The 27,907-nt window shown below is 42.1% G+C and overlaps 1 protein-coding gene across 1 annotated transcript; it reads right to left on the reverse strand.

Moving 5' to 3' along the window:
- On the reverse strand, positions 1-27,635 carry LOC119724136. The gene is given in 22 exon segments (XM_038195057.1): positions 1-1,849; positions 2,516-2,611; positions 3,819-4,094; positions 4,982-5,105; positions 6,147-6,242; positions 6,785-6,900; positions 7,159-7,294; positions 8,227-8,367; positions 10,273-10,461; positions 11,363-12,970; positions 12,973-17,184; positions 18,134-18,342; positions 19,398-19,512; positions 19,717-19,799; positions 20,919-20,956; positions 21,516-21,625; positions 22,412-22,556; positions 22,792-22,852; positions 23,539-23,573; positions 24,528-24,595; positions 26,206-26,357; positions 27,581-27,635. Coding segments are annotated over 21 exon segments (8,169 nt in total). The 5' UTR covers positions 26,329-26,357; positions 27,581-27,635; the 3' UTR covers positions 1-1,661.
- Between the last annotated feature and the right edge of the window lie 272 nt (positions 27,636-27,907).

The raw sequence follows: 27,907 nt of genomic DNA on the forward strand, positions 1-27,907 counted from the left end.
TTCGAGATAAACATTCATCATTGTTGAATCTTTTCTATGCATTTGAATGTGTAACGCTATTAACTGTTTTTTAATTAATTAAATATGGAAATATAAGAGTTGATCAAAATAAAAAGTATCGTTTTGACTCAGTCTTCATCAATACATTATTTTCCCCACAAATCATAGGGGAAAATACCCACAAATTACCGTGGGAAGAAAATAAAGAAAAACAAAAATTTAAATAGAGATCTGACTGGCATAAAACCACTGTCTGGAGTATTCTGAAAATATTGAAGAAAAAAAATATGCAATGATACTTCTAATGTAATTAGAAATACCCCCAAAAATGGTGGAAATAAATATCAGGCAAATATTAATCACATAATTATTGTATATGATATACGGTTTTTTTCCTGGGGAAAAAAATAGATTTTCTTCATAACTACTTTTCACATGTTTTAATATAAAGACCTGTAAACAATACAAGTTCCATTTTACAAATAAATGTCTCTTTTTATGAGGGGCGGGTTATTATTGCTAGACGTTTATCTCCTTTACAGTCAATGCACTTTTCTGAATTTCAAATTCACTTTTAATAAAAATAATACCAAAACATAGTTGAATTCTCTTTTGGTCTTGAGTATCTTCCTATACGAAAATGAAAAAGCCAATCAAACTCAAATTATGTCATAATGCTGCTGTGAAGTCATATTGTTTTGGTTTTTTTTTATTTATTTATTTTTTAATCCAACAGCAACTGGATGAAATAAACTATGGAACTGAGGCACAATGGACGTACAAACTTGGACATAATCATGGGCCAAGAACTGGTCTGGTCCCCAGACTTTCAGTCATGGTAATGCTGTGTTCATAATAATCTGGCACCAGACATTTGGATGGTCTGGTTCCCAGACTTTCAGTCATGGTAATGCCGCGTTCATAATAATCTGGCACCAGACATTTGGATGGTCTGGTTCCCAGACTTTCAGTCATGGTATTGCTGTGTTCATAATAATCTGGCACCAGACATTTGGATGGTCTGGTTCCCAGACTTTTAGTCTGCTCCTGCTACATTCACACAATGTGGCATCAGACTTTTACTTCAAAGGAACGCTGGCAAAATTGACAAACTTTGACATAATCGTTGCCTTGGAGATGGTCTGGTTCCCAGGCTTTCAGTCATGCTAATGCTGTGTTCATAAACAATTTGTACCAGACTTTTTGATAGTCTGGTTCCCAAACTTTCAGTCATGCCACTGCTATATCATGGAAAGTGGCATCAGACTTTTACTCCAGCTTCGCAATAAGGATATAGGCACACCAGCCAATACCTTGGTATATAAATTCTTGTCAAAATAATGTTACATTTGTGAAATATATCTGGTCTGCAAAGATGCACTCTCTTTACTTTTCAACAAATTCATGTTGTTTTTGTCCTAACAAATCTTCAACTAATATTTTTCGTTTTCACAAAAAATTAGTTTTTCTATGTTTTGGTCATCTGCACCCAAAAAAGCTGTAATTTTGGATTGTCCAAGTAGACTGGTTCCGGATTCCTATGTTATCGCTTCTAATAGGAGGTAGGAACCAGCCTGACGCCCCAACCATGGCATCCCAACTACTTCCCCAACTATTGTTGGGACTGGTCGGGTCTGTCCCGTAGTAGGGCCTTAACGTCCCTACTTTGAAACATTGTGGATAGCACCAACGACCTTTTCCAACATGCACAGCTTGTCCTCGATCCTCAACGGGGGCGCAAACTGGGCTTGGCGTCTCCACTTCTGGGTGACCTCCAGGGCAAAGGTCGGGTTGCTGGGCGACAAGCAGAGAACGGCTTCCGCGGTGAAAACCTGCACTGTCCAGGGAACTGCAACAAGTTGAAACAATTCAAAAACGGATGAGTGTTAATTACTCGACAGACACATCAACTTGAAATAGTGGTCTTAATAGTGCTGTAGACTCCGCGTGTACAAGTACCCCCTCAATGGTTTACAAAGGGAGAGTTGGGGAGACTATTCCCCCCCCCCCCCCTTTAAAAATATGGGAACCAGTAGCTAGCTCCCATTTAAAGCCATTGATTGGATCACCTCTGTGCGCACTCATCATGATTGTTTATTTTCAAATCGCCATTTACCTCTGCGCATGGACGGTGATTGAACACATGATTATCAAAAAATTCACTCTTGTCTTACCACAAAAAGTACGTGACAATCAGTGTCCATGTGAAGGTAATTTTTCAAGCATTTCATGATCCAATGTATAAGTTATAAATACTAGAGAGTAATTTCTCTCTCTTTGTTGATATTTGCCAGAAGACTTTTGAATTTCGTTCACAGGCCCACAAAGAGAGTACGATGTTTTAGAGCTTCCATGTTGACCTAATGAGGGCTCCAAAGAAATTACGTCATGCATCCTGAAGAGATTAGCTCTTCCCAGCGCCCTGTTTGGGCAGTGGGTACAAGTGTAGCTTCACACACGGAGTTGTCGCGATGCACTGTCTACTAGTTCTGCGTATTTTCTAATCAACACTTACCACTGGCCGAGGGTTGTTGTAAGACAGCCGCCAACATCTTGAGGAGCTCGCACACAGACTCTTTGTGACTGTCCAGTCCTAAACCGGCAACATCTCCTGAAAAAAAGTTCAGTAAAAAAAACAGGACAAGTTAAGTCTAGTAAAGCTGGTCCCAGAGCACACAAAAGTTTTATTCAATTGATTCAGAATGGCTCTTCTCTGGGAGTCTTTTCATGCATCTGGTTGAAACACAGTGGGCCGGATACAACCCATTCATTAGTGTTACTGGGTAATCATATACAATAGCACTGCCCGATTCACAGGCAACGGTCGGTGGGATAGGCACAAAAGAGGACGCTGCAGTCTTGCGGTTGCCAAGGCGTTTCATCGTACGTTGCTAAGGCAATTTTATCCGATTACGTAACTGGACGCCACACACCAAAGAAGTGAACTGATTGCACCCAATAAAACATCGCTTTTTGAACGTTCTGTTTTTGAAAAAAAAAAAACATGCTTAGTATGATTTAAATGTTAAATTATAATAGTAGAACAAATCCTAAACTTCATGTCAGTTCCAAAAAATTGTCGTTATTGATGCAGAACTTTCAATACTAAAAGATAGCTAATAGTCGTGGAAATCTTTTGAAAAGGTCCCCAAATCGATTTAATTATATTTACTTATATTTACAAATTTCAGCTTCATCTGTTGTTGCAGATGCTTGTGTTACACTTTCTACTATCACCAAGGTAAGTTTCGCCTCAGATTTTTGCCAAGCAAAACAACACGGGGTCTTCAGGTACGTTACCACGGCCGATTTAGCCAAAATGATTTGGTCAATTTGGCTTGCAACGGTGATGTAGCGTGTTATTAGCATATTTATTAGCATGACTCAGCGTGACTTACCGTGGGTCTCATATATGGACCAATGGAAACACACCATAGACTTGGAAAGATTCACAGATATTGAAAATACCATTTGTTACGGCTTTGAAAAATGGACACACCCAAAACTATTTTTACAATTTTAATGAAAAATACTGAACACATCGAAACAATTTTCTGGGATCATTATAAGGGAAACAAACTCCGAAAGTGGCATGATGATACCGTCTTCAAAACAGGAGAAATTGATGTTGAAAGCTTTTGCCCGCGAACATCAAAAGGTCTGTGTAACGGTAATTTGATCTTGTTTTATTCAAAATAAAGTGTTATGTAAGTGGCCAAATCGGCCGTAGCAACCACAAGACTGCTAGCCTGGCTCTCTTATTAAACTTATTTAAGAATCTGAGTAAGATAAAACTGTATAAATATCAGATAACCCACCGATAACTTTCATAGCAGCACAGGCAGAGGCGTCAGCGGGTGACTGAACGCAGTGGCCGATTCCGGTTGGCGCCGGTTTGTTCTGGCCGGATCCGGTTGGGGGACCGGTTGCTGCATGGGCTGCTTGTACTTGGTGGCTCCAGGCCTTGAGGATCGGCCAGAGTTTTTCCCGAATGAGACGATTGTTGGTCCACTGCCAGCCCAGGTGGTAAGCTAGCAACTCCAGGGCCTTCACAATTTCGTAGGACTTTGGGGTCAGGGCTTGAGTTGGAGTTCCTGAAAAAAAATTAAATCAATAATTATAGAACAATTCCATAGGAAAGTGGACTCGGCTTAAGGTAAAGGGGACGAACTTGTGTTCACAGGAACGGAGAGCCATCTCTCTTTCAAAGCGATTGGGCCAGACTCATATGCTGCTGTGGGGGGATCGCCACACCTCCTCCACAGCGAGTCTGTTACCTTCCCAGCATTGAATAATGCCGGTACCCATTTAACACCTGGGTTGAGAGGAGTAATTGAGGTAAAGCGCCTTACTCAAGGGCACAACACGCATGGCCACGGCGGGGCTCGAACCCACAACCTCACGATCATGAATCCTGTGCTCTACCGCTAGACAATACGTGCCCTATAAAAAAGGCTGAAAAGTTGAAAATCTTTGAAATCTTCAGAACTACAAGCATCGCAACCTTAAATGTGGTATCAAATTAAAGGGGGCAACAAGACCTTTCATTGCGTAGTGTGTCAGTGAGATTGAATATGGTCAAATGTATTTTCTTTTTTGGTGAAAGAAAAGGTTGGGGGATAAAACAATGGATTTTAGGTAGTTCTTTTGGCATTTTCTTTTCACGTGCAAAATGCTAGTGTTATTGTGAGTGTTAGTTTTGAAGGGAGAGAAAAAGGTTCACAAAAGTTCATTTGTAAATATTATGTGTAGTCATTGTAGTGTATTGCAGGGCACCAATGGAAACCAGTTTGAAACTGTTTTGGCAAACCCTGGGTAAAGAAATGTAATAATTAAATAATTTTGCCAAAAGAGATTATTTGGGTAGATTATTAGTTTCTTATATGTTATAACTTGTACCAAAGATGGGTGGAGAAACTGTAACGCGAGTCACTGTGACATGACTTACGGACATTATATCCCACTAAAGCCTATGACATACCTGTATTGAACAGCTTGGTCACGTTGGTGTCTTGTATAGATGCGACGAGTTGGCGACAGCGGACGATTGGCAGGTTTCCATCCGGTATCCCCCAGCCGCAGATCTCGCTTAAGTAGTGTATTATCTGACGGGAAACAGGACAAGACAAGTCTAGTAACGCTGGTCACAGAGTTCATACAATTCCATTCAATTGATTCAGAATGGCTATTCTTGGAAGTCTCTTCATGCATCTGGTCTACACAATGGGCCAGATACATGGGGTAATTCTTTATGATAGCACTGCCCGGTTCTCTTTACCAACCAGGCTTAATCACATGTGACAATCAGTGAGTCAGACAGTCAGTCGGTCAGGATGAAAGAGGACACTATAATGGCCGTCTGGGAACGGCAAAAAAAGAATTTAAAAAAAAGGGCAAAAAAGAATTTAAAAAAAAAAAAAAAAATTTTAAATGAAAAGACTGTCACGAGCCAATGTGGCCCATCAGGCCGGCGTTTATCTCCGATTTCAGTAGCATGAAACGACTGAGAGTATTTCTATTTCCACTGGATGGGATGCCAGTCCATCGCAGGTTACTCCCCAGCTAATGCAGGTACCCATTTATACTCCTGGGTGGAGAGAGGCAAGTGGGGATGAATCGGCTTGCCCGAGGACACAACATATGGCCAGCAGCTGGATTTGAACCCCTGACCCTCTGATCATGAGTCACGAACCCTAACCACTGGGCCACACTCCCCTACCGTTACTCCCCAGCTAATGCCAGCACCCACTTATACTCCTGGGTGGAGAGAGGCAAGTGGGGGTGAAGTGGCTTGCCCAAGGACACAACATATGGCCAGCAGCTGGATTCGAACCCCTGACCCTCTGATCATGAGTCACGAACCCTAACCACTAGGCCACACTCGCAAAAAGCAGGCAATGATTAAATTGTTTCTTATGTACAGGTTCGATTTCATTTTTCAGAATCCATTTTCATTAAAAAACAGCCTAAGTACATTGGGATAACTCCCATTAATGAACATTCACACAAAAAATATCAGGATTTGTGTTTTTACTGATAAAACCAACTTTTGGGGTTGACAATTTGAAATGTTTAACTTTTGAAAGTAAATTTGTATTTTTGGCATTATTTTCATTACAAAGTTCTCACTGGGCGTCACTATATACCTCTTGAGCTTGTAGATTTTGAGGAGATGCGGAGAGTACCAAGCGTTGCATGGCAACTATCTCCATGGCAGCAATGATCGGCGAAGATGAACCCTCCTGTAGAAAATATATCAATTGAAAATATCAGATACAAAATACGTATTTATAAAGCACAAATTTCAACAAGAATTGTTTCTCAAGGGTCTACGTCATTATCATCCAAAGACAATCTCCGCTCCCTGGGGGAATGCCGACATTTTGGAAGCTACAATCATTTACAATAGCCATCTCTGCCCTCAGAGGTACCCATTTACTCCTGGGTGGGGAGAAGCAATGAGGGACAAAGTGCCTTGCCAAAGGGCACACGCACCATAGCCCCAGGCTGGACTCGAACCCACAACCTGCAGAATAACCCACAGATCATGAGTTCTGTGCTCCAGGCCACGAGGCCACAGCACTCCACATTTTCAATCCAGTGACGTCTTTGTTTCGGTTTTTAATCTGCATTTATGATACAACATCACATTCCTGTGAACAAATGGCCAATTATTGAAACATGTTCTGTCGAAACCAGACATTGCACAGGAAACACCTATGTACAGGGACACAGCGGGATTAGCATACACCGCATTCATGCCAACACCACATCGATTCGGTACCTTTCTTCTCAGGACAGTCGGCCACGTCACTGCCACATTCAGCAACAACTCCTCCACGTTAGGAAAACCCTCCCTTAGCAAGTCGTAGCAAAATATCCGCACTCGATCGATTAAGCCTGGAAAGGGGAATTTAGAGAAAATTAAGAAAAATAAATTTTATACAAATTAAGTACAAGCACATTGCAATCAATTCAGATAAAACTGCAGGATAAAGCTGTGCATCGGAACCGGGTACCCAGAGCTGAAACTACAACAAGCTAGGCTGTGAACATTCTTCTTTTGGATTTTGAGTTTTGTTATTATTGGAAACAAAATATTGCATGAATAGATCTTATATGCCTTTTAACCCTGAAGTTAAACACTGCGTTCCGTACCCATCTTTCTGCAGAGAGCGGCAACGACTCGGCAGAACGCCGCTCCGACTACAACGGCAGGCGTGGCGCTGGTTGAACTTGGCGGACTCCGAACTCCGCGACAGAGACAAGCCAACAGCATCGACGTGTTCGATTTCTGTTAACAAGGAGAGGTCAAAAATGATTTAAGAATATAATAACACTTTGCAGAAGAAATTATCTTCATAATTTTTTTTCTGTTATGCATATTTGCCCTGAACAAGGCTAAACCCTAACCCCAAAGAGTTCATGTAGGGTGAAGTAGACTACAAGGCACAACAAAAATTATGTATGCAGGTACCAAATACTAGAAAATACTATGAGTGCTGTGCCCACTTATATGCTGAAGTACTGCATTCTACAGTTTACTACTACAGGGTGAGTAAAAAGAAACCCAAATGTCGGGACCATTGTTTTAGTGAAGTTCTGCATGTAGCACTTTCAAAATCTAGTACAGTACAAGAAACATTCAAATCACTCATGTACTTTTCAAGTTACGGAGTTTTAAACACAACCGCCGTTTTAAAGTTCTGTCCACGGATCACAAACAAACTTTCGTTTCTGTTTTGCAGAAAGAACACTGAACATTTTGTGATCCGTGGACAGAACCTTAAAACGGAGATTGTGTTTAAAATTCCGTAACTTAAAAAGTACAGGAGTGATTTGAGTGATTCTTGTACTAAAAGAAAGCTTATAAATTGGGCTTTTATATCCTGGAATTTGAAAATGCTGCATGCAGAGCTTAACAAAAATAATGGTCCCAACATTTAGGCATTTTGTAGCTTTAGGTGAGATTAATGTTAAAGCCTCTCATGGTTGGCTACAAGAGAAATGAAAAGGAGAGTAGGTACTCGGGGGGGGGGGGGGGGGGGGGAACATTCCTCTTGAAAACAGGACAGATCATAGGTTGGAGGGGAAACAAACACCAGGCAAGGAATTCCAAAGAGATGCTGCACATTTGGGAGCGAATATAATTATGGGAACAAAATATAAAATCCAGTCTGGTACCAAGACTTATTGTATGTATTGGTGTACTACACACTCTTTTACCTTTGACAGTAGACCACCCTCTACGATACCGGCTACAAGCTGCTCTTCGTGGTGCAGGAGTAATGGTTTGGTGCTCGTGTTCTTGGTCAGACACTTGGCTTGGATGGCTGGCATCAGACTGATACCCTGCTGGCCAAGGAACTATAAAGGAAAGACAAAAAATATCGCAAGAATTACGAAGGAGCAATACGAATGAGACGTGCTCCCACGAAATCCGGACAACATATTTTTTGTTGCAGCATACACCGTACTTTAACCAATCACATCACGTACCCTAACATGAATATTTATCACGCTGCGTGGATGGAAGACACTTGGTTCTCGTTGTGTATTTCCTTCCTAACCAACAAAAATATTTGATGAAAATGGACATGGGTTCGAACCGCAGATCTTGTGATTAATAGTTCATTCCACTATCCACTAGGCCACTGTGGCAGCTCGACGAAAGCCGTTCTTTGAAATGCTTTAATGTACATGCATGACTGAGTGATAGCAATGGTGTGACGCCATTGTTATTTTCTTACGAATAAACATCGAACTAGCTGAATAATCATGATCCACTGACGATGTGCGCTGCAGATAAAAAAAACCGCACCCAGGCAAAGTTGCAAGAAGTCGTTTTCGCACGAAGGGCAAGTGAAGTCATTCATCGACCCTTTTGAGGTTTTGAAATTTTCTGGATCGGTAATTATAAATTTACAACCTCCCAAAATATGAATATAATCCATCAAGCAGAGGTGCTTTTTGGGGTCCATTTTGTGGGGGGAAAATGTGTATAGGATTCGATACAAAAACCATTTCAATGTGTGTGTTTGATCTCATAAATGGGTTGTCAGGCATATATATCACTTAATCCTTCTCCCAAGGGTGATAAGGTGACAGTAGCTATGACAATCATACATCATTTTTGAAGCTGAAAACCTCAGGAATTTGAAAACTTTTAGTAAAACAGGACATTTGTCAACTTTGTCCAGGTTTTGTGGGAGCAAGCCACAAATGTAAGGCATTCTGGGGCAAGTTCGCGCAAGAACTATTGTCAACCATGGTCCAACTATTAGTTAGCCCGAACTCGGTCTAGTTGACGATGGTTGACTACGCTAGTCGACTATTTGGAACCAGCCTACTGGGCCTGGTCGCATCACTGGTTATCAATAGTCTTGTTTCGTTACTTAAGTGCAGAGGGAACCATGACAAGAGATTAAACGTAGCGAGTTGTACTACCTGCTGGTGGGCCTCGGAGATATCTTCCAGTTCATTCAACAGGTCAAAGAACATAAACAAGCCAAACATACTCGTTACCGCCATATGTTGACAATGGTTCGACTAGAGACATTCGCACTTTAATGTTAGGCCAAAAAAAAAAAATAGTCGGTCTCTGGTCAGACCGAAGTTCCGGAATTGATGCGGCGACGCAGGGTTTTTTTTTTTTTTGGTGTTTTTTTTTTTTTTCCAAGCTTGAATTGTACAGACAAGGTGGGTACTATTCTGCTTTTTTGTGTCCTCATTATACATTGGTGTCCTTTATCATTTGCCTTGGTGCAATTTCCCCATTCCTTGGTGCTCCTTGGTACAAAAATTTGAGGAGGTGCGGCAAAAGAGGGCGCTGTTGTAGCTTCCGTGTTAATTTGAAGAAAAAAAAAAGGTTGACGCGCATGATTAAAATCGACGCGTGCGCTGACCAGAGGCCAAGCAATTTTTTTTTTGGCCTTACAGCTCATGCGCACTGTTTGACACCAACCAATCATTGGTGGACTATTGCTTGTTGAGCAAACTTGCCCCTGGCAAAATGAGACCGAACTGGACACAGGTCGCAATGGAGAAAAATGCAGTTTCGAATCATCCAAAATTGAGATAACAACGGTTTAATGTACTTAATTTTCAAGTCAAAGTTAAAAATAAATAATTTTACAATCCTATTCACGGTAGGACACAAACTCTAATGAATGCTCAGAGATTGACTAAATCAAAACACTTCTTGACACTTCACTTTCTAATTTAGATTGACAGGGTTGTAGGAATTTGCCTGGAGTGACTTTGCTTACTTACCGTCAAGATGGAAGCGAAAAGCGGCTTCGCATTCGTCTGTGATCGCAATGTCTTAACTTGCTCTAACAGGTCACTTAGAACTGGCCTGTGCGGCTCCTGGGACGCGACCTTCGACACCGAGGGTATGACCTCTGACATTGGATGCTTAAACTCTGACCTCGACTCTGGCAAGCGCCGTCCGGGTGACATCTGTAAAGGGAAAAAACACTGAAATTAAAAACTGGATCCCCTTCCTTTTTTTTTTTGGTTACTTTTCTTGAAAGAAAAGTTCAGAAAGTTTTGGTCTGTACAGTTTATCGTCAAGGTTCAGAAAATTGGGGATAAAAATCTGTTAAATAAACTTTACTTTTGTAGCTTGGCAGAACAAAGCTGTCAATGTGTAAAATTAATGTCTCACTCCAAAGTTCTATGTAACAGCTTTTAAAGTTGTGTGGTTTTTTTGTTACCTTTACAACTTCTCTTACCCTCTGAAAACAAGTTTTTGTTTTGGGCAGGCACAGATCCACTTTGCGAGATCCTACCCCGCGAGAACTGAATTATTGTCTGGGAGTCAATAATTTAAAATTGTAAAGTAATAATTTAATAACTATACATGGGTGGATTTTTTCCGTCGATGTCTCATTCAAAAGTGAATAAGTTTTGTATTGCTAAAAAAATTGAAACTTAGAGCAGGAGTCTATTTTTTTTAGATGAAACTCGAAAAGGAGAGATTCCCATATCTGGCCATCACTTGTCACCCTGTGCACAAACCCTACGAGACAGGTCTGAATTTTTTTTAGAGTTTTCTCAGTAAATACCTCAATATTTTCCCTGCTAATTCTGACTTATTAGGAAATATTATCACTTTCTGATGGCTGATAGGTCACTGAAGGGAAAAATTAGTGATGGCAAGATATGGGAATCTTTCCCTCGAAAATAGCATGGGGAATGCATGTTTAAATAAAGTAAAATTCAGAAACATTTAGAAACAGGTTCTCTCTATTTTCAAAGTAGCCAAGGATAATTTACAGACAAAGTCTTTTTCAGACGAATTATGACTTCAAAACAAGGAAGGTGGCACTGAGAATATTTTCCGTTTATACTAACTCACCTTGGCTTGTTTACACGGAGACGGTTGATCATTGGTGTCGCATGTTAAATCGTCCTTCCTTGAAACATGCCTCTTTCTGTTGTCTAGGTTCAATCCGGTCCTCGCTTGCAGTGTCTGTCGGTCCAGTGTCTTTACTTCGGGGGTTACAATTCTATGTTCATTTTGCGATCTCGGACTAATAACTGAAATCGGTGGACCTGTCTGCAAGGAGGGTTGAGCAAGTTCAGAAATATCACCAGTTGACTGCTGGCCGTTGTTTAATGTACACTGCTCAGCCACAGATAGGCTTCTTGTAATCGGGTTTGCATCGGTTGTAACAAGGGGCGAAATGGCAACGATCGCTGATCTTAACTCAGCCTGCAGAGGGGTGAATGTGTCCATTTGGGAATGCATGCCCAAGTGCGGATGGGTCGATGCAGTCTTCGAGTGGGCCTGGGCAAGTTTGGGGAGGGCAAGTTTGGGGAGGGCGAGTTTGGGAAGGCGGATTTGGTCCAACTGGGGCTTGTAACTTGTTTGGTGTCCTGAGGAACTTGCGACGGCTGGAGCAGCATCACTGAGCCCTGTTTTCTGGGTGAGGGATAGTGTCCCAGGGTCTGTTCTTGGATTTGCAGTTTTCTGTGCTTCTTTTTGGTTCGTTGGGTCTACCTGCGTCAGCTCTGCCTTGGCTTTGGCGAGTAACACGTCATCGAAGCCTTCTACTCTTCCACAATTTTGAGAGCTCTTACTAGGACTGACTTGCGGTTGACTGGGACCTCGATCCTGACCTCGATTACACTTCTTCTTCTTTTGCTGTTTTAGCTTTTTCAGTCCCTGGTTACAAATGGCGAGATCGGGCTCTTTTCTGCAGGCCATGTCAGCCCAGATGCTTCCAATGCTGGACTTGGGTTTGTTGAGTTTGCTCGAGGCCTCATTCTGAGGCACAATAGTCCCTGGCCTCTGAGCAAGCTGTGCACTGCGAGGCAGACTCACTGGATCAGGACCGAGCTGCAATGTCGGTTGTTGCACAGTTTTGCATACTTTTGCACCGACTCTGCCAGTTGAATCGCTTGACTTACGCACAGGAGCATCAGCATTCTCTTGCTTAACAGCTGACTCCAAGACGTTACCATTTTGTTGACAGACGAAGTGCTCCTTCTCCCCATCAGTCTTAAACTCTGGTTTGACTTCCTCCTTAAACTCTAGTTTGACTTCTTCCTTAAACTCTGGTTTGACATCTTCCTTAAACTCTGGTTTAACTTCATCAAGGAGCAAGTTTGCTTCATCTTCCTGTTTTACTTCTCGTTTCCTCATTGAGCAAGATTTCTTAAAACCGGACGTCTTCAGCTCCAAGGCGGGAATCAACATGATCCTCCCTCTTTTAGGTCGTGCACTTGGCTGGCCAGACATGACAGACTGTACAGGAATGGCTGATCCATGCTCTTCGTTCTTTTCAATTTCTTGCTGGATGCTAGAGGCACCTGTTTGCCCTTTGGGTTGAGAATCGGACTCCTTTGCCACCGTCTCAGTTTGGTCTGAGCTGCTGTTGGACCTCTTTCTTCTCTTGGGCGTCTTGCTGACACTTCCTGAATCCTTCCCAGCTGTATCACTCTTCCTGCGAAGTCTCAATGTAGCTTCTCTTCTGCCTCCTGGAGAACTAGAAACAGAAGACGGAGGACCTCTGCCACAAGCAACTTGACTTCTCGTGCATCTTCTTTCTGCTGCCTGTGCAGTGTCGTTTGAGCTGAGCTGATCTTCCTCTGCCATCTTCTTATGTCTTGGTTTACGAGGAGACTTTTGAGGTCCTTCTTTTGGGATGAGCTCGGCTCCTTTCTTCTCCTTCTTGTCTTGGGTGGATCAGAATCTTTCTGATCGTACGGGGGCGTTTTGTCATCTTTAGTTATCTGCTGCTGAACCATCTCACAGGAGTCCAGATTGTTCTTACTGTTTTCTTTTTCCAACACAGACTGACCGTTTGTTTCTTGTTGCTTCTTGACATCAGAATCTTTAGGATCATTTTTGGAAGTTGATGGCTTACTGCGTAATTCCATGAACCCAGATATGCCGGATCTCTGGCCTTTCAGTTTGGGATCTTTTAGTGTTTCTGTGCAGTCAGTTGCTTGGTTTCCTCTATTTTCTTGTCTGAAAGATGATGTTGGCATCTGTGAGGGTTGGGGCCTCTGTAAACCTGAGGTGCTGGGACGCGCCTCACCAAATTCAAAGATCATCTCGGAGGCTAAGGAGTGAAGTCTTGGGCTGATGATCTCCGGGTTTTGACTCGTCCCAGCTGCAGTGGATGTGAAGGATGTTGCCAGGCAACGGGATGCGGGCTGCCTCCTCGGAACGGGATAGTGCTGTGGTCTTACAGAGAGAGCATCACTAGGAGCAACAGCATGAAAGTTGCATGGCGACGGGATGAGCGGATTCCTCAAAGGAGAGATCATGGGACTGCGATCCAACTGATCAAGTCTGACCGAGGAAGCGTCGCTGAGTGGAGAGAGTAGATTGGCGCTGGGGGCTTCTGGCAGTGGAGAGACAGCAGGTGGAACTGGTGTCGGAAACAACGGTGAAATCATCCTGGGCTGGTTGACTAAACCCGACCCTGGGATACCCTCTGTCAACGCAGAATGCCCAGCATCATCTGGAGATTCATAATCAGGGATTCCAGGAGAGGGCGGTAGAGGGGACAGCATTCTTGGGAAACTGACAAACCCTTCTAAGGAGATTGGCGAGGGAGCAAGTGGAGAGAGGGGAGGGCTCCTGGGTGGAGATGACAAGGGCGAGAGTGGTCTGGTGGTGTATTGGAGCGGGAGAGGGGAGACGGGAGACACGTGACCTGCGACAGAGTTGATGCTGATCACCTCGTCTGTGGTCGGAGTGCTGGCTCTGGAAGACTCTGCCTCCACACAGAGCACTTGGCGTTGCGCTTCTCGGTTGTTACTTGTTGAAGCTCCTTGGTTTGATATGTCTTCCCAGCACAGACTGCCTGATTGGTTAGAAGAAGTATGAGTTGAGGGGTCTCTCCTTGTTTCTTTGTTTTCCCTCAGGTTTCCATCATCCTCTGTTGGATGATGCTTCATGCCTTTGACAGGACCATCATCTCTGCTTCTCAGATCTGATTCTTCTGCTGAACTGGATCCTCTGCCACCTTGGTTTGATATGTCTTCCCAGCACAGACTGCCTGATTGGTTAGAGGAAGTATGAGTTGAGGGGTCTCTCCTTGTTGCTTTGTTTTCCCTCAGGTTTCCATCATCCTCCGTTGGCTGATGCTTCATGCCTTCGACAGGACCATCATCTTTGCTTCTCAGATCTGACTCTTCTGCTGAACTGGATCCTCTGCCTAAAGAATTGGTCTGTGCCATTTCTACGTTCTTCCTGCCATCTACATCACAACTGGCAGGCTCCAGATCCTCGACGTTTCCAGGACCATCATCTCCATTCCTCAAGTGTAAGCCGACATGAGAGGTTGCCTCTTTTGTTGCTGAACTGACACAGTTCTGCCTGTCATCTCCACCTTCCTCGAGTTCCATGACTCCCCTTGATTTATCACCTTTATTGAACAGTTCTTCCAAACTCGAGTTAGATCCTCTAGTTGGATCGACATCTGGTGTTGGTGTCCCTTCCCTGTCTGGCTGTCCATCTTCTGATTCTGACTTAGATGTCTCGCCGACAAATCTTTCGAAATCGAATGGCTCCTCACCTACCCCTAACATATGTCCTTGTTCTGATTGTTCACTCTCAGCGACTCGAGGTTCATCAAGTTCAAGGTGTCTATCTCCATTTTCCTGGGACTCTTCTGCAGCTTCAAAGGATAGTTTCTCAGCAACCTCCCGAGTGCTCCTGACACCATTTCCAGATGAGTCATCTGCTTTCTGATTGTGGTTCTCGCTTTCAGGGGGTTTATTTTCACTGTTCTTTCTAACCTCCGTGTCTTTTTGACCTCCCGATGCTTCTTGACCTGTTTGTGGGACTAAGGACATGTGAGAAACCTCTGATTCCTCAAGACCTTCAGCCTTGTCATGTTTCATATCTGATGAGCTTTGCATGCCATTGCCATCATTGCAAATCTTGTTACAATTTGATCTGGAGTTGACAGAAATTGTTGGAGTTTCCAGAGCCCAAGTTTTGGATTCTGAGCTGGCATGGTGTGGTTCAGCCGGATCGCAATCAAGGATCTGTTCAGGATTCCTTGATTCCGAATTTACAAGTAGAGACGACGCATCTGCAATATCTGAGTCTTGGCTTTCAGTTGAAATTGTTCGCAATCCTCTGCTGGTGCATTCTTTGTCTTCCTCTTGGATCGAAGATGAATCAGTGTCTGATTTCTTGCCCAGTCTTGGTGATGTTGTCGTCGTTTTGTGTGGCAAGTCCCTGGCCTCCGTTTTCATGTTTGACGTTTTGGCAGCCGATCTTGTTATCCGTTTGGGAAAGATCTCATTCTTGTCTTGGCTCTGCAGATGTAGTGCTTGGGATCGGGTAATTCTTCTCACACTTGTATCACTTCTGCCTCTACTATCTTCTAGTTTCTCAAAACTTTCGACGACCATCTCCGATGACTTGTTTCCAGGAACTGATACTGATCGGTTGAATTTCTTGGGGATGTTATCCTTGTGGTCCACAGCGGTCGGCTTGGTATCTTCATTTTTAGTTTCTGGGTTTTCTTCAGCCAAGCTGGAAGTTTGTTCGAGAAGAGAAACAGAATGGCGTAGTCGCCTTGGAGGGGAATGAACAGGAGATATCTGAGTCGCTGCACTGGCCAGGCCTTTAGAGCTAGGCTTTCCTTCTAAAGCCGAGTTAGATCGCAAGAGCTTTCTGCAGACTGGTCTAGCAGGTGACGGCGAGGCACCCTCTGTTGAGGACTCGGCTTCAGACACGGATAAGCTGCGGGTGACCGGCCTCTTGGAAGCATTCTTGTCCCGCTCTGAATGTTCCAATGTACGTTTAGCTGGAGACTTCAGTTGATTTTGACAAGAAGACAGACTTGGTTTAACAGCATCAGTTGGTTCAATCACTCCCCGTTCAGTGAGAGTTTTAAGTTGGGATCTCGTCAGTCTGCGATCAGGAGACAAGACCAGCTTCTTATGCTCATCCCACGTATCGTCTTGGGATTGACGGAGGTCAATCTGGGGGAGGGACTGATGTCTTCCTTCAACTGTCGATGGAGACCCAAAATCAGCAACATGCCAATTTGTACCTGTTCGATGCCTGGAAGGTTCTGTTGGAGGATATTTGGTGTCCTCTTGATTGTCGTCTGAATCGTCGGACAAAGTGCTGCTGAACCCCAAAAGTTCTTCTCTACCCCTCTCATTGAAATGTCTCTCCTGGTAATTGTCCTCGTCAAGACTGGAACTCTTTCTAGACTCCTTGGGTATTCCCGATTTTCCTTTCCCGGGTCCTCCCTGCCGATCGAACTCAGTGGCACTGCCTCCAGTTTCATGAGAGCTGGCGTGAAGATTTCCGCTTGCTTCACTGTCTGTTTCAGAAAGCACTTCCACAACATCTGCCGGCCTGCCGCTTGGGGTTGAGATTTCTGTCGCGCCTTTCTTAGAACCTTTTTGTCTTCTTCTAGATGGTTGCTTCTTCCCAGAGGTTTCTTCCGCTGAGTCATCCTGCTTTTCAGCATTGGCATCTCTTGACTTCCTCTGAGCGACTGCTCTTCTTTGCGGAGTCTGTCTGAGTTGTCGTTTTCCTTCAGTCAACTCCTCCTTCGACTCTCTGCTTGTCTCCCCGACATCTCCCGTTTCCACGAGGTTGAGCTGAGACTCGATTTGGTCCGCTACGTCTGAGAATACTTCGTCGTCGCTTACTTCATCCCCACTGATGTCACTGCTTGCATCACTCAGCATCTGAAAAATAGGAGGAAAAAAAATTGTATGAACATCCACACAGGTCACTGCATACATTCATCAATTTAGTAGTCTTCAAACGGAGAGTAAAACCGTTTCAGAACGGCATTCAAGGGTGGCACCAAACCAAATGATTCTAAAGATATTAATTAAGTTCTTGAAGATAGTCTTCCAAATCTTTCATATAAGAAAAGATGGAATTTTGTATTTGGTTCGTAAGTGGATTGGGTTTAACTGTCCCTATCTCATTCTGTGGGTTTTCCCAAGAACATTTTCTCTGGGTTTTTCCTCCCACCTCTAATACTGAACATTTCTTCAATGCCTTCTCTCTACGAGTTTCTTCAGGCTTGCGAGCTACAGTGCCTAGGTCGCTTTTGAAGAATCCTTGGTTTCATTACCAGATACACATAATAATAGTTATTAAAATGAATTAAACAAAAAAAAATGTGCTAACGTTTGTGACACAAATGTTGTGCTATTAAATTTGTTATGCTGGCTTTTTCCATCTGCTGGCGATTTTCATGTTACATCTAGTAGACTAGCATCTTTAACCCTTTCCTTACCACCTTGTTTATTGACTTTGGCTCGCCCCAAAATTGTTTGCTCAAATTGTGCGTGGATCTTTCTGAAGAACTTTCTTAAATTTGTGTAGTGGAAACACTATGAATAAACTGCACCATTAGAACGGTTCGAAAACACTCTTTCAGCTGGTTTAAGGTTGATGTATGGGCGGCAAAACATACCAACATGCCAGCTTGCTGAAAAGCAGTGAATAAATCTGCATTGAGGGTGTTCTGTGTGTGGTTTCCTGGTCAACTAAAGTCGCCTATGGTAAGCAGCAGGGGGGTAGTTTCTTGTCAACAAAAGTCGACCATAGTAAGGAAAGGGTTAAAGGCTTTCCTTAAAAAGCGGCCTTATAAATTCTGTTTTGTTATCAAGGATTACTTACCGGTGAAGGGGGTAGAGGTGACACACACGCTGACATGTCGCAGGAGAAGCGGTTAAAAATCTTCAGGCAGGCATCTTCCTTGAAGGATGGGTGGCCTGTATCCTCCTCACGCTCTGAATGATCCTCGACAACTGAAGATTCATGGCGGGCCGGAGAGAGGAATTCCATCGGTGGAGAGAAAACCTCCCCGACCTGCTCGAAATCTGTGTCTGTTGAGGAATAGAATAGGATGTATGAAAAACACGTCCGAGATATGACAGAAATTCAGAATTCGGAGGACAATTTGTAGGGGTAGAGCAGTATGAGATACAAGTACAAGTGGTCTCCCTAAAGTCTCTCTTTTTAAGCGTCGAGGGGGTACAGAATCCACAGATAAGAAGTAACCGACCTAAATATACCCCAAATTAATCTGACTGGCTGGCTCCTTTAACCCATAGAGTACAGGGTGAATCAAAAATAAGGAAACCCAAATGGCGCCCCCTATTTTGTATTAGAGGTTCTGCATGTAGCGCGTTCCAGATCTAGGATGTGAAAGCCCATTTAATAAGCTTTCCTTTGGTACAAGGGTCATTCACGTACTTTTTGGGTTATGGAATTTTGAACAGAAACACAGTTTTGAAATTTTGTCCATGGATCACATTTAAGGTACGTGATATTTCAGTGAAATGAAACCATGTCGTATCATGAAAACAATACCAGAATAATCCCATAAGTCTCCGGGTAGCCAAGTAAAAGGCCGGGCAGGACTATAAACTTTTGACATTATAAAGCATGTTGTTCTAACATTGGAAGCAGCAGATTTTTAAATAAAGGTCATGATAAGTGCCAGTTATCATGGTTATGAGAGTGTTCTGATGTGTTTTTGATATATTTGAATTGTTTTACTTTTGCTGAAATATCACCCTTTATTGTGATCCGTTATCAAATTTAAAAAACTGTGCTTGTGTTAGTCCATAACTTGAAAAGTACATAAGCGATATGAACGATTCTTTTACTAAAAAAAAGCTTGTTAATTGGGCTTTTATATCCCATATCTTGAAAGCTCTACATGCCAACCTTCTTTAAAAAATAGGGGGCGCCATTTGGGTTTCCTTCAGTTTTGAGGGTCTGCTTAGCAAAACCAAGTACAACGTCATCTTATTCACATTGCATCCGTTCACACTCACGTTGCTTTTCAAACTTGGTTGTTTTGCACTTAAAAACAATAAACATAATAATGCCATATATTTGTCCATATAAACTCCATATTACACCAGAAACTAACCTTCGGTTGACACACTTTCCTGGCCGTACGCCGAACCTCCGAGAAGTGATTTAGGCACCTTCGGAACAGGAATGCCACGGTCTCGCAGGATTTGGACAAGCTCGGAAATCTTGTTCTATTGAGAGGAAATGAAACACAAGGTCTCCATCAAACATATGTGAAGCGTTCGAGGCAAAACGAGACAGAACTGGGCACAGGCCGTAGTGGGGAAAAAATGCAAACAAAATTTCCGAGGGTGATTTTTTTTATTTCCAGATTGATGTTTGTAATCACTGTTACAGTGACCTATGATCTTTGACCTTTCGATATGAACTCTGACCTTTGCTTGCTGGTGTCTAGTGACAAGCCTGGCTTCCCGTTTCTTCGCACTCTGGAGTTCTTTCTTGCAGGTTGACAAGTCATCTGGAAGAAGAAAGAGGATGAATTGTTCAAAGGATAACCTGAAATAAGTCATAGCTTCAGAGACTCCATGTAACATTCAAGGTAATTGCAATGGATCACAAGTCTCTCAGAAGTCCATCACAAGTCCACAAATCAATCACAAATCCATCACAAGTCCATCACAAAGTCCATCACAAGTCCATCACAAGTCCATCACAAGTCATCACAACTTTATCTCAATTCAATCACAAGTCCATCACAAGTCCATCTCAAGTCAATCTCAAGTCAATCACAAGTCCATCACTAGTCATCACAAGTCCATCACAAGTCCATCATAATTCCATCACAAGTCCATCACAATTTCATCACAAATCATCACAAGTCCATCACAAGTCCATCACAAGTCAATCATAAGTCCATCACAACTCTATCTCAATTCAATCATAAGTCCATCACAAGTCATCACAACTTTATCTCAATTCAATCACAAGTCCATCACAAGTCCATCTCAAGTCAATCTCAAGTCAATCACAAGTCCATCACTAGTCATCACAAGTCCATCACAAGTCCATCATAAGTCCATCACAAGTCATCACAGGTCCATCACAAGTCATCACAAGTCCAACACAAGTCCATCACAAGTCAATCATAAGTCCATCACAACTCTATCTCAATTCAATCATAAGTCAATCACAAGTCAATCACAAGTCCATCACAAGTCATCACAAGTCATCACAAGTCATCACAAGTCATCACAAGTCATCACAAGTCCATCACAAGTCCATCACAAGTCATCACCAGTCATCACAAGTCATCACAAGTCAATCACAAGTCCATAACAAGTCCTCCAGTCCCAAGTCAACTCACAAGCTATTCAAATGAACTGCGACCAAGTTATGCCTTTTCTTTGTTGTTCTTCCTTCTTTATGTGCCCGGATTTGTGAATTGACTTGGGATTCACTTGTGACCGACTTGTGATGTTGAGTACAATATTGCTTGGAATAATTAAACCCTAAATAAAATGGCATGATATCATTAACAAAAATTATGAAAATTCAAAATTGCGTTTCGTTAAGACGTAATAGTTAGGGATAAAAAATGTTGATTACAGCAAGAATTTCAGTTAGTAGATATACTCACCTTTATTCTTAGCCAGCAACGCTGATGTCTTCTTTTCTCTGCACACAAAAGAAAACAAGATGTTGAAATAAATTTAACAAAGACCGACAAGTTTTTACCGACAAGTTTTTCTAAGTCCTCCTTTTAATGAAGCAAAGGCCTTATTTTCATTCATTCAAAGCAGTCTCATTTACCTGAAATTATGTAAACCATTGCCTGCGCAAACTGGTTCACAAGTGAGCATGACTTACCCTTCTGCTGTCTGAACAGTCACAGACAGTCGAAAAATCAATCCTCTTCCCCTGCCATGTCTTTCAACCACAGTCAAATTCCATCAACATACAAAAACAAGTAACTGCTACGGTAGGTATAGCTGGCCTATCAATCTCCTACATTGTATAGTCAAAGCATAGCTATATCAAGTTACTGAAACAGTCACAGCCAGTCAATCCTATTTTATAAGGGCCATAGAAAGTCAACTGTTTAAAACAGTCGCTCAATTGATTTTTTCACAATTGGGGTTGCGCTGTTTAATTTGCCGGCCAGCAAAGAAGGGTTAATTGTACACTGTGCGCCTAACAAAAATGCTAGTAAACAAATCGTGATTTTTTTTCTTACGCTTGTTGGCTCTTTTCGGCTGCTTTCTTCAGGTCGGTCTGGTTCCCTTCCAGCGTTTCCAGTTTCTCCTGCATCTCGTAAAATCCATCTTTGAACTGTACACAAGAGGCCTGCAAAATAGAAAGTTTGAAAGTACATTACAACGCGACTGCCTACATTTCAAAACTTCAATGACTAATAATAATAATAGTTATTATGGGAACATATGTAAATTTGGGTTTTGCATCATGAGGAATCGATCAAGGCTATTTGCGACAGCAAAATTATGGCTAGAAATACGAGTTGAAACATGAGAGAGACATTCATATGTCTCCATAATCTACCTTGTCTCCCTAAAAGGTTGTCGCAAATAAGCTACAGTCCCGGCCAAAATGGTTGGGACACGTCACAATATGCGTACCCTCCCCCGTCTCCCCTGGTTCACACCTTCCCTGTCCACATCCAATCCAGGGTACATCCACTCAGACAATCCCGGCCAAAATGGTTGGGACCTGTCCACACAATGAGCATTCCCTCTCCTGGTCCCCTGCTCCCCTGGTCCACACCCTCCCTCCCCACATCTAATCCAGGGCACTTGCATTCAGACAATCCTGGCCAAATGATTGAGACACGTCCACACAATGAGCATACCCTCCCCTGGTCCCCCGCTCCCCGGTCCACACCCTCCCTCTCCACATCCAATCCAGGGTACATACATTCAGACAATCCCGGCCAAAATGGTTGGGACACGTCCACACAATGAGCAAACCCTCCTCCAATCCCGCGGTCAATGTTGTCATCTCCTACTTGAGCACGGGCCGCGCAGTGAGAGACAACATTGGCTGGGGGCCGGGGGCGAGTTTTGGCTGGGATTGTATTGATTGCTCTTCGTCTAAAACAAGACAAGTCTTCTTTACCTCGCTGCCTGCCAGTTTGTCTTCAGTCTCTCTCAGTTTTGCTCTGCATTCTTCCAGTTCCTTGAGATATTTGTCCTTATGAAGTTTCCAGGGGATAATTTCCTCAAGAGTAGAAGTCAACTCCTTCTCGAGAATCTTGCAATCACTGCAATCAAATAGAAGAAAAATACAGCTTGTACCTCATTTTATTCCTATGAGTTTCCCGAAAAAGACAATTATGAAGGGACATTATGTCCTGGATTACACCCAATAGACCATGCATTATCATGTTGCCGCCATCTTGATTTTTCCCATTCAAATCAACATAACCAAAGCGAGGCTGGAGGGAAAAATAGTCTGGTTCCTTTTTGCACAAAAAAATATCATTCATGTTGTCTTACCGTTTGGCTGAGGCTAGTTTGTAGGCGACGTCCTCCAGTTTTTTCTGTTGCTGATCAAACTGTGAACCTCAGTCAAGGAAATGAATCTCATTTTGTGTACAAACTTGGAATATAAACTAATTAAATTCATCACAGAATCGCATACAACACCTAGAAAGTTTGTACATAAAATACCGAGACTTATTAATTTAACCCTAACTATACACACATGTGCAAAGTGTCCCACACATTTCAGTGTAGGCTTGGGCACTTTATGACACTTTTGGAATCAATTCCACTTCCTTCCAAGAATCATGATTCCATTCCGAATCGATCCCCAATTTGCCTGGGGGGGGGGGGAGGGAGCAACCTGCTTCTGAAAAATGAAATACATGTATTAGTACCTACAAAATAACTTAGTACAAGATCATTAAGAGACACTGTCCTCCTCTTAAATAAGAACAATTAACACAGAATATTTTATTGAAGCGTACAGAATGTATTCCAGGAAAAAATGATTATATGTAGCTCCTTCCGGGATTTGAGTCCTCAAAAAAAAAAGGAGAATCACAATTATGATTCAAAGCTAGAAATCAATTTTAATCGATTCTTATCGGGATTCGCCAACCATAGAGCTATATCAATATAGGTCTTTGGCCCAAGCCTATTTCAGGGGACATACATCAGGACAACTTCAATTCAAATACAAAGAGAAAATCAATTGTTTGAACTCCTCAAAGAATTAGTTGAAGATCATTCAAAGGATATCTTGGCATTTGCTGTTGTACTTGCGGATGAGCGTGCTGAAAGAGAAGATAAACAATTATGAAAACTAACACACACAAAAATTACTATACACAAATATAATCATTGTATGAGCACTATATAGGCAGTGCTGTCTGAGAACTTGGGATAAAAAATCATGAGTTTGCTTGGGTGGGACTAGGACCCACGACCTCCCTGCTTACTATTGCAGATACCAGCTTGGCATTTCGAATCTCATACACCAGCGGGTAACGCAATCATCGTCTTGTAAAAAAATGGAATGTTGCATCATCAGGAAGCAGTTGTAACATTCTTGGTATTTTTTGGCCTTTTACTGATACGATTATAAAATTATGTCTATAAAGGAGGGAAAACTAGAATGATTTAAAGGGACATGCAATTTAATTCTTTTATGCAATCCTTGAAAATGCACGTTTGTGTCCCATTCAACCTAATTTTCAACTTTCGTTTTGCCATTTTCAAGGGTATTCTGCTGCCTTTTTGGTTTTTATGCTAATTCACATATTTCCACATTCGTGAGCAAAAGTGTGATGTCATTTCAGGCAGAAACCTCAATGTTACAGCTATTTTAGCATAAAAAAAATCGCCAGAATTTTGGACGTTTTGCTGTCGTTAAATATTCTGTTCTTTGGCGATTCGTTCTTGTGTCAGTATATGACAGCAAGTCAATGAACAAACTTTTCTCACAAACGTTTTCAACGAGCAGATTTTTGGGTTCACACTTTGAACCAAAAAAACGCTTAACTGAAAAGAGTCTTCCTGAAATAACATCACAGCAACCGCCCCCTTAGTTGTCCGGAAAAGCATGGACAATTTTACATGTTTATAATTATAAAGAAGTGCAGTTTTCAATAAAATTATCAAAAAGGGATGTCAAATAGTTTTCATACATTTAAGAGGAGTAGAAAGATGCACAAAATGTGTTCCTGAGAAAAAAAAATCATCTCATGGACCCTTAAAATAATTCTTACTCTGTCAAAGTGATCTTCTTCTTGATGGATGTGTACAGTGCCCGATCTCTCTGGCTCCGCTCAAGTTCCTGTAAAATAGATTAAAAAATAAAGGTCAAAATCATTCATTTTAGGCCCCCCAAAAAAGTCTCCGGTTTCTGGTATGCGCGCGCGTCGCCGTAGCCATGCGCGTCGGCAAAATGAAAAAGTTTTTTTTTTCAATAAAAGATGACGTCTCAAAACCGCCAAACTCACTGGTTTGACTGGAATCCTGCTGCTGCACAATTTTAACGTGTTTTTAGATTTGGTTATGATCAAGAATACGCTTTATGTGGCCTCTCCAGACTCCCATATATTTGCACTAAGTTTAGTCGGGCACCATTTGCGGTCATCATTCGACATTTGAAGCAAAAAAGACAGGTAAAAAAAAAAAAGCCGCGTCGCTGCACCACTTTTTGGGCAAGCTCCATACCAGAAACCGGAGACTTTTTTTTTTTGGCCTTAATAGAACTTTATTTTTTAGGGGGGGGGGGGGGAGGAGGATGGGGCTGACTTGAGCAAGGTCAAATGTTTTGAAAGCGATTTTTACTTAAAGCAATTTGCCATTTTGCACTTACACAGAAAAGTACCTTCACCAATTTTAATGACAGAAATCTTGTAAATTAAAAGTAAAAGTGAAGATAGGACTGGTATCAGGCATGAAACTGGGAATTTAGAGAAAAAAAACGAGGGAATCCCAAACAACACAAGACTTTGTACAGTGTTTTTCAATTTGTGATGGCATTTACGAGAAGTAAAAAACGAGGAAATCAGCGGATCCGAGAAAAAGTTGCATGCTTGTGGTATAAAATACCTGTGATTTTTTTTCACCTGAAATGATATCACTCCGAAGAAAACTAACACTGAAGGTGGTTTAGAAGTTGCTACAGGGGCACACTTTTTTTACATGTGTTGTCAACGGAATTCAGCTACGAGTTCCCGAAAAATTGTGCGTACTGTATGTTTTCTAGCAATAACCCATTTGCGAGTGACTATAATACCCTTTGAGATTTAAATGTGAAAAACATCTGGTAATCTGACTTGCTCAGAATGCTAAGCACATTTTAACTTTGAATTCTCCAGACCAAAGACACTGTTGCTAATCACATGATTCGGGGCAAGCTCTCGCATAGTTACGTAAGAGACGCTCAGCATCAATACATTGCTCACAACGGGTGAGAATGGCACAAAGACACCAGACCATGCCGGAGCTGGGGGTTGCTAGCATAAGGCTAGCATAAAGCATATAGTAACAGTCTCTTTGGTCGGGAGAATGCAAAGTTAAAACGTGCAAAGCATTGGATTAAGTCAGCTTTCCAGATTTTATTCAAATTTAACTCGCAAATGGCTTATTACAATGTATCCATTTTAATGGTAAAAACTTTGCTCAAACTCAAAGTGAAAATAGGACTGGTATCCAAAACCCTGCGAAGTGATTCAAACACTTTCGATCACTTTCGATCTCTGGCTGTGCTCCGTGGTCAGGCATGGGTCGTGTGGCCGCCACCTAAGGCGTCTTTACATGCCTCTGGCTTGACCATGTTGTAGCCGCGTCCTTCGCAATTCAGCTTCTCAGCTGCGAGTAAGGATGATTAGCCTCCCAAATTATCATTTTACGTTTCTTTGGTAAAGCTTAATTTTTTGGTGGAATTGTACCAACCTCTTGCAGTTCTGCGCATCTTTTGCATGACGTCTCCTGTGTGCTGTCCTCCGTGTATTCATTGTTGCATGGCGCGTCACCGTCGGTGATGGGCGCATGATCGTCATCCACGTTAGTTGTCATAGTAACCAGAAAAGTCTATTTGATCATACCTAAAATTAAAAAGTTTTCCATGAAAATCCGTCAATTAGTGATATGAACATATTAATAATAAAAGTATACCAACCGTCGACAGTTTACACAAAATGCAGTGGGTATCGCTACCAGGTTTAGGTTACCGTAATACTTTACGTAGTGGCTATCGTAAGGCGATATTTCAACTGCTATCATTACGGAACCATCTGGTTCCCTGACCTAATAATAGTATTTAAGGTCAGGATCTTTGGCTGTTGGAACCAGACTATCATGTAACCAAATAGACAATGGTTCTCAGACTTTATTTGCCTTTTTTTTTTTAAATCCTCCAAAGCAACGGATTACGAGGAAGAAAACGAAATCTGCTTACAAACTGTAGGCTCAATAAACAGACTGATTTGATTAAAAACATGAAACTAGGGACCTATTAAAAATAATTTTATTTTTTAAATTGAGCAGCGCGGCAGCGGTTTTGAAACCGGATCCCTAGCACAGTAGTTGAACGTGTAACCTAACGAGCTTCCGAAGAGTTGGACAGATTGGTTGGACGGATTGGTTGGACGATGTGATATAGAATGGCAATGGTGATTTTGCAATACCGTAACGATAGCAGTTGAAAATCGCATTTTCACAGCTGTCGTAACGATAGCCACTACGTTTTGGGGTTTAAGCCCCCCCCCCCCCCCAGAGGTTGTCAATTTTTGTTTTTTTAGTTCCACGATTTGACCTAGGTGATATGTATGAGGCCTATTTTCGATTACTAAAATAGGGGGGTAAGTGGCTCCAACAATTTCAAAATAGTCTGCCCCTTCCAAAAAACACCACTTTTTTTTTCTGTGGCCAAAAAAATTTGGGCAAATTTTTTTTTTTTAATTTAGCTTAAATTTGAAAAAAAAAATTATGAATCCTGGATGCGCCACTGATTGGCTCGCGTACGAGTTGACCTGTATTCATGGTATTACGACAATATTTCTTCCCAAACAACTACTATTTTGCAGCAAAGAATTCCATACCTGGACATCACTTGACACCCTGTGCTGTACACAAACAGTATGGTCTAAAATTGTGTTTTCTCGGTAGGCTAGGCCTAGAATAAACGCTTCAAAATTTTCCCTGCTAAATTTGTTTTTTAGGACATGTTGTTATCGCTTTCTGATGGATAAGTCACTGCAGGGAACAATTAGTGATGTCCATGTATGGGATTCTTTCCAAAAAGAGATTTTTACCACCGCAAACTAACATGGCAGAAAGAGAAGAACACCGAACACGCAATAATCGTAAAGTAGGCGTTAATGCATGTAATGACACGTGGAGATGTCACTCAACTTTTTTCGTGAAAAAAAAACACGTTACGGTAACGACAACTCAAAGAGCGCCCTCAATCATCAAAAGCAATAATTAACGTGCCTTCCCATCATGCATCTGCTTTTTGCTTTTTGTTGTAAAATCTAGAAAATATTTTGCTTGGATTTGTGTTGCTGTCAAAATAGGAAAATTAAATTTGAGTCGATTTTTTTTTGGGGGGGTGGCTGTCAAAAAAAAGGAAAATGACTTTTGATTCGCTTTT

This window comes from Patiria miniata, unplaced genomic scaffold, assembly GCF_015706575.1.
Source record: "Patiria miniata isolate m_02_andy unplaced genomic scaffold, ASM1570657v1 HiC_scaffold_18, whole genome shotgun sequence".
Taxonomy (NCBI): Eukaryota; Metazoa; Echinodermata; class Asteroidea; order Valvatida; family Asterinidae; genus Patiria; species Patiria miniata.